The 8,320-nt window shown below is 36.6% G+C and overlaps 1 protein-coding gene across 1 annotated transcript; it reads left to right on the forward strand.

The window, feature by feature from the left end:
- The first annotated feature begins 3,557 nt into the window (after positions 1-3,557).
- LOC140340567 (lysoplasmalogenase TMEM86A-like) lies at positions 3,558-8,043 on the forward strand. Its single transcript, XM_072425853.1, has 3 exons — positions 3,558-4,361; positions 6,562-6,820; positions 7,221-8,043. The coding sequence occupies exons 1-3, from the start codon at positions 4,311-4,313 to the stop codon at positions 7,646-7,648; spliced, it is 738 nt and encodes a 245-aa protein (XP_072281954.1). The 5' UTR covers positions 3,558-4,310; the 3' UTR covers positions 7,649-8,043.
- The last annotated feature ends 277 nt before the right edge of the window (positions 8,044-8,320 follow it).

The raw sequence follows: 8,320 nt of genomic DNA on the forward strand, positions 1-8,320 counted from the left end.
ACCAGACTATATTCTCCCAGTATTTAACTGGCTTGCCCAAGTGTTGTGCAGAAAACTTTGAACAAGCTTCAACATTGAATCTTGTGCAGTGAGAATGCATAGAGACTATGTTGGTCGAGTGCATTACTTATTGTTCCCTTTAAAACAACTGTACTTGCTAATTCAAGGTCTTTCTGAAGCTCTCCACAAGTGACCCTTGGCTCTTGGACAACTCTTCTGATTATTCTCTTCACTCCTCTGTCAGAAATCCTGTAAGGAGCATTTGGTTGTTGCCTGTTTAAGGTGAAATGATGTTCTTTCTACTTCCACATTATGGCCCCAATGGTGCTCACTGGAACATTCAGAAGTTTAGAAATATGTCTGTAACCAATCAGTATGTTTTGCAACAAAAAAGTTGCAAATGTCTTGAGAAAGCTCTTTGGTTTTATCCATCATGAAATGCTTCTTGTGTGATATCTTGGTAACGGAAACCTTTTTATAGGTCATCAATTAGGACAAAACTTAAGCAGCTTTCTTGGCTTTCCATGCCTTTGCAGCTCATTTTCTTCATGTGTTCAATACTTATTCCCTGTACCATTCCACGTTATTACACATAACCTAATTTAAAGATGTATTTGTTTTGATTTATTTGTATGTGTGGATTACTTGGGTTCTTATTGACATCTGGTGTAAATGTCAAGTCAATAGAACCATTAAAAATTAGAAATAAATTTACTGAGAAAAATGTTGATACCTTCACCCTGTACATCACACCTAACCCCTGGCTTTATGTTTTATTTCAGGAAAACCCCAATTCAATCTCTTTTTAGTTACACCCCTGTTGACAAGCTTTAAACCTGTATTCCTGTGCATGCTTACTATTCTTTTATATCTGTACAGCAAGTCTTTTGCATTATAATAACTGTGTAAGGCATGGAATAGATTAGGAGCAGTCTGAAGTCGAAGTACAAAGTAACAGGGAACACATCAGGTACAACACAAAGGGAAATCTATTGTTTTAATCATTTATTTTAGAAAAATATCGATAGAAGCAATGGTGTACAGTGGGAAAAGTATGTATACCATTGGCTTTAGAAGATGGTAATACCTTTTTCAGGGGAAAGTCCTTCCCTCCATGCAGTTTTCATTGCATACGAGTGATTGGCATTACATTACATACATTTTAACCAGTTCTCTATGTAAAATTCTTTCAGGTTTAAGAAGTTTTTGGTTTTCTTTCCATGAATTGCTTCCAATCACCACACAATATTTCAATGACATGATTAGGAGCAGACTGTAGTCTTCTCTTTTAGAATAACAAAGGTTTGGCCTGGCACCTTCCATGTAGGTTACATTTATATGGTCTCTTTCTGTGGATGTATATACTTTGGCAACAGTTTTGAAAGCTACCTGCAGATCCCACAATTACATTTTGGGGATTCTTTGACATTCGTTAGCTCCTTGGGTGAATGTGTGGGTCTGCCATTTTTGGACAAATTATTGGTTGCACAAATTTTACAACAGCTCTAAGTTATTTGTCTTTAATGTGTTTTTTAAAGTTTTTTTTAATCTTTTGCCGGGCTCCTAGGCACCCACAACCTTCATTTGAAGATCACCAGAAAGACTGGTTCCATCTGCATGCTGTCTAAGGAGTGTCTAATCATTACCACCCTGATGAATAGGGTGTACTTCCTTTTTCCATATACAAATCTGTATTTGAATAAAGAAGAACTAGGCTTCATCGCCAGATCCATTTTTAAAAGATGTATGCTTTGACTTTACCCAGTAAACATAAAAGTTAATAATATTTCTAATTTTATTCCTCTGATTAAGAAAATATATTATACTCTATAGGAATAAGTGAACATGTGCAGCAGCATATCTGCCATGTTTCTTTCTCCTTTGGAAAGGATGGGCAGTCCAAATAGTTCATATAGCAGTGCGATTCTACAAATTTAGGTGAACATCTGACAGTCTATATCTGCTAATCACACCTGTTGCCACTGAACAAGATATCAGTAAAGGACTTTGAAATGAAACAATAAAATGATTGTGTGATAGTATTACAAGATACAGAGGAAAAACAGACTGTTCCTGAAGCCTACAATACATATTTTACAATGCTTCTTCTTGTCCTAGCAAAAGAAGAAACACAGAGGTGGATTCAGTGTTCCCTTCCATGTATGTATAGAGGAAACAAAACACAAATAGTAATTTAAAATGTCTGTATTGCAATGCTGTAAAAACTGAATGGCACCTTGTAAAAGATCAAGCCTAGTACTAAATTGTCCTACAGGTGGTGAGGTCCCCACTATCTGATGTTGCTTTAATATTACTATCCAGTATTTTTATAGTGCCGACATATTAGCACTTTACAAAGTCCATAGTCAGATTGTGAGCAGCTAGCAACATAATGTCGCTACCATAGTCAATAACACAGTCTAAGGTCATGCAGTTAGGTTTATTGGCTTTCCTCCTTTACGGGGAAGCCAATTACCCTAACTGCATGTTTTTTGGAATGTGAGAGGAAACCCACACAAACACAGGTAGAATCTGCAAACTCCATGCAGATAGTGTCCTGGCCGAGATTCCCAGCACTGCAAAGCTCTGCGCTGTTTATTAAGCTACGTCACTGCTGTTTCCAGAGTAGTGGATGCTTGTTGCTTCAGAAGCATGAGAATGTTTCCCTCACTACTAACCAGAAAATTTAGCCTAGTTTTTTAAACTTTTTTTACAGAGTTTCAGTTGAATGGAAACAGGTTTGTTTTAAATTAGTACCCCAGCCAAAAAAACAAAAAAATCAGTAAAATTGTGTTCGTGCTCCTAACAGCTATCAGCCAGTAGTAACACTTCCTGTTATGTATACAACCACCAAGCCCTATTGTTATTATACACAGTGGGGAGCATTGACAAGCTTTGACGTAGCAGCCACAACATTGCCGGATGCAGAATAGAAAGCCACAAGGAGGTGTCTTCCTATAAAATAAATGTATTAATTCAATGGGGTGGGTAGTGCATAAATAAAACTACACATCACCACCCCAATATCTGCACAGTAAAATACAACTGCAGCCCTCAACTATATTAGACTTGAGCCAGTTTTGCAACAGCAATTTTAGGCCTTAAGTTACATACACATGCAATTATTGTCGTTGGATGATCCTTGATTGTCTTTCATGATCCTTTCTAACGACTAAGGACTGCACAATGCATGAACGAGTTCTGTACATACAGCACCATTCTGCTCCATGGAGAGCAGAGGGGGAGATTGACAGAGCGGCATCCTGCTGTGCACTCTCTCCCTTCCCTTTCATTAGGATCGTCCATCGTCCGTGGATCCGCCAGAACGGTCGTTTGAAGGTTGGATGACGGGCGCTGTACACACGCCAGATTTTCGTCCGATATTGTCCCCGAGCCGATTACCGGGCGTCAGCCATTGGACGTGTGTACCCAGCCTAAAGCTACGTACACACGTCAGATTTTTATCGCCCGATAATCGGCATCGGCCAATTATCGGGCGAAAATCTGCCGTGTGTACAGTCGGTGTTGTCCATCGTCCGGACGACCGACCTGCCGGATCCACGGACGATGGACAACAGCCGATCGTAATGAAAGTGAAGGGGAGAGCGCGCAGCAGGGTGCTGCTCCGTCGCTCTCCCCCTCCCCTCTCCATAGAGCATGAACGGTGCTGTATGTACAGCACCGTTCATGCATCGTGCACTCCCTTGTCGTTGGAAAGGATCGTGAAAGATCCTTTCCAACGACAAAAATTGGCAGTGTGTACGCAGCGTAAGTGTTAGACTGTGGACAATAGGTAGCCTTAAAGTTCATTAAAAAATCAACCTTTTTATTAGTCTCTCTGCACTTTTCTCAAGCAAACAAACCAGTGTAAAACTCGAAAAACAGAAACACACTAATCAATACACTAAAACAATAGAAAAGGATAAAATACAAAAAAAATCACTAACTGTAGTATTTTATCTATATAGGTTACTTTGTATATATCTTAAATCCTGCATTTCTCTTTAGTCACTAATACAAGTATTAAGTAATACCAATTATACCAATTTATAATGCAATTCAATCCATACAACATTCAAACTGAATTTCTCATTACTGTTGCCCTTTGCCCGGATGAATGATGCATAGACACCCCGCTATCAGTAAGGATACACTTTGTCTAAGTTAAAAGTCCAGGCTACCAGATTACAGGTTAAAGTGTAACAAACTCACAATGTGTATTGCACACTGAATTAATTCATCTTCAATCCAAGAGAAGAAGAGACATCAATCAAGCTTTTTTTGTGATTGTCTTATAAAATTAAGGAAACATGGATATCCTAGAGACACCCTCAAGATATAAGAAAAGCTCTCTGACTAATGTAAGTTTTGAAATGGTGAAAGCTGGGATGAAAACTGTTAAACAGTGACCCACAAATCACTGGATCACCTTGATGTGTCTTTGAAATGTAGCTACACATTTATAACCATGTTAAAACTAAAGTACAGGCTGAGAAAATCATCCGTTTACTGCTTGTTTTGTACTTTTATACCAGTAAAAGGTTTGGGAGTATTCACTATACTTAAAAGGAAATATTTTTTTATTTTATTTTTCTTGATAGTAAGCTTTTGCTAATTTTTCTGCAGTTTAGCAATACACCAGCAAAGCATTCAATGTGCCCCGAATTTTAATAAAATATTTTGTGGTATTTAAGAGCCACAAATGACATAATAGGACATATCGGTAATAAATAGGTACACATCTTTTAAACATTAAGCTGGGTTATTAGTTCTAAAGCATTACAAAGCAGTGCAGAGATTGATATTACTGTATAAATTTATATTGTATTTAAAAGCAATAGCTCAAAACCTACAAATTCATCATATACATATTTTATATATATATTTGTACATGTTTGCAGAATTTTCTTTTCCTAAAAATATTGTTTGTTCTGTGATATTTAAATAGCCAGTAAACTTCTATTACCTATGTAAAAATGTTGGTCGTGACATGAATGTATGGTCAGTATCTGGCAAAGTCTCCATACATGTACAGTCACCAGCCACTTTAGGCAGAATATCTTATCAATAGTAATGCACAGTATAAAATGCACTGTATCAAATATAACACACTGTATAAACTTCAAAGCAGAAATGTTTTTTGACCTCACACATCTTCTCTGTGTATGAAGAAGGATAGAAAAGGACAAGAATGTCCAGCATACCACCAGACCTGCCAGCGTTCTGCTATCAGGCTCAGAGTGTAATGATATACAGTAGATTAATAGGTCCCACATATGGCAGTGTAACATCTAGATATTAAGGTCAAGATTTGAGTTTCGCTACTATAGGTATCCAAATTTTTAATAAATAAAGTCACCCAAGTAATGACAAATATAAAACATTACTGGAACACCGAAAACTCTATAAACCTTATGTGATTTGCAGCCCTATGTTTTCAAATCAGAGCAAGGTAAAACATACCCATCCTGGTCTTGAAGGTAATTCCACAAGCATTAAGGCCCCAGGACCCTAATGTCCACGTTGCATTAAGGCAGGCTGTTATTTATAAATACACTGCCAATGCAGTGCAACAGAATTTTAAGGGTATATGACCATTTTCTTTAAAAAGCACACTTTATGTACATATATACAAAAAAACATATATACAGTTCTAGTCTGTGACATATTCATATTTGTAACAAATTACAGAATATATTTTTTTGTTTATTTGTAACCTATTTTCTCTTAAAACATACCAATATTTCAGTTGAAATTGCAATGAAACTTTATATAATTATGCATGCAGCCAATTGTACTGAAAAAATAGATTTTTGGCTGAAACTTGAATTCCCCTATTATGCTTGCAGCTACAAAGGTCAGTGACGGCCTATTTAAAACCCATTTTACTGTTTGTTAGGAATATGTAAATATTTGTCTACAGCTTCTGGTCAAAAATAGTCATGTGTGATAGGGCTCCATAGTAAAACCATGAAGTCATCTCCATCTCTAAGATAGTTCCCCATACAAAACACAAATGTTTTCATAGAAGTCAAATAGAGACCCCAATTTTTTTTTATTTAAAAAAGTGCAGTGCCTTTTTAGATAATATTATTAAATTTGCTTCTTAAAATAAGAAATGGAATGATGCTGAAAGCTTTAGCGCAAAAAAACACATAAATATTACATTTTTATAGAGATGTATATATCCACCCAAAATGAGGGACAACCGAGGAAGAAAAAGGGAAAAGGGGATTTGGATATGAAACAATGGCTGATATAAAAGGCTGGAGAAGATACACTCATCAGTGAAGCTGGGTGAACCAGCAAACCCGTAATTGATTTCTTAAGCCATTTGCAATTTTTTAGCAAATGTTTTCAATCCCTGGACCAGATCTATTACAGCTTTGCTGGATCACCGAGCTTCACTGAAGAAAGTGTAGCCAGCCTTGGAGAGCTAAACCCGGCCCATGGCATCCAAATTAGGTAAATCATACATATATAACATTTCTTTATCATTTTGTCCTAATGTAGGTTATGTAAAGATTTTTATGCTAATTTTTTTGTTTGTTCCCTAAATAGGTAAGAAGTACTATTTCAAAACTTCTTCCCTTCCTAGTGACTGTATGCAATTATTTTGTGCTGTGGATTCCCATCTCAGAGCCAAGCCTCTACAATGCAGTAATTAAGTGCCTACCAATCATCTGTCTGAAGTTTTTCGTTGTTGTGTATTCCATTGGCTCAGGAAAGTTCAGTTCTTATGCGAAGAAGATCTTATTGGGATTAGCTTTCTCAGCAGCTGGAGATGTCTGCCTGGTCTGGCCAGAATATTTTCAACTCGGTAAGATCTACTAAGCATGGTCATTCTGAGAATAGTCTGAGTTATGCCAAGAAAAGCATTTTTTCTGCCTGTGTCTATTTCTGTATCCTAAATGGGAACCTAGATAACATAAAATACACTATTCCAAACTAAGAAAAGTTTGTTTCCGTACAGATATTTGAGGTTTGTATTTTTTATGGAAGTCTTCTTTGAGTTGCAATAAAACTACATAAACTGCTTTGTATTACAAATATATGACAGATATACTTTACCCTGCAGTAAATATTTATCCCAATTATATTAAATGTCCTATATTCTTTATTTTAGTATAATTCCTATTGGTAGCAATGTGATTGTAGATGTAAATATCTGAAAGTATTTTTCAATGCCAACATGATTAACATGTTTTGTTCCTTTTCAGGTATGGTGATGTTTGGACTGGCACATATTATGTACACAATTGCCTTCGGCTTCCATCCTCTAAACATTCGTGTCTTTATAATTCTTGCACTCTTTTGTGCCACCTTTTACTCTCTGACCTTCCCTTATTTAAGTGGACCTTTTATTTATATGGTGGCCGGCTACTCAATGTTAATCAGTACCATGGCATGGCGGGCTCTGTCCAGGTTGAAGTTGGCATCCCATAGCTTTTCCTGGGCAAATATGTCTGCTGCATTGGGTTCAATTTCCTTCATGATTTCTGATTGTGTCCTTGCAGTTGACAAATTCTGTTTCCCGTTATCCAATGCAAGGGCCATTATCATGTCAACATACTATGGAGCCCAGTTTTTAATCTCCCTTTCAATAACTGGACAACCTCAAGATGATTTTATGTGGAAGTCCAGATAATAGAAACACTCCTGGATTAGTAGAAACACTTGAAATAAACTTCTTTCCTCATGAAGGTTTTATTGAAGGAGATAACCTTACTATTAGGTGTTCTAATAAGGCACAGAGAATTGTGAGAAATACATTAACCCACGGTAATCAGTAGGATATCATTTTTATTGTTCTGTCTGCTGAAAACATGGCTGGTTACTATGAGTTATTGCACTTTGAAAATGGCATTGCCTTTTTAAATATATATCTATATTTATCTTTTTATTTGCTCCCCTTGAAAATGTACTAAAATATACCAAACAAACACTGCAAAAATAACCTTTTACATGATTTTTTACTTTGTCTAAAACCCAAGTCCATCTGATACTGTATTGGAAGGTAATAAAATGTGCATTTGTTATCAATGTCGTTAATGCAGTCATTGGCTTCTTTGAAACAACTACACTGAAGAAATAGGTTGGTTGGCTTGTCCCTATGCAAAATTTAAAAGCCTATTGACATACTGTACTTAGAAAGAGGTGCGGAAAGCCTTTTGCCTGTTAGCCATGCAGTGATCCAGTTCAGAAGTCAAAGAGCTTCCCAGGTCCAGCTGCATCCCTGCTCAGTAGCTGGAAATCTTATATATGCTTGCACTATTTTAACCATGAATTCCATATTTTTACCTTAAAAACAAAACAAAAA

Source organism: Pyxicephalus adspersus, chromosome 11 (genome assembly GCF_032062135.1).
Source record: "Pyxicephalus adspersus chromosome 11, UCB_Pads_2.0, whole genome shotgun sequence".
Lineage (NCBI taxonomy): Eukaryota > Metazoa > Chordata > Amphibia > Anura > Pyxicephalidae > Pyxicephalus > Pyxicephalus adspersus.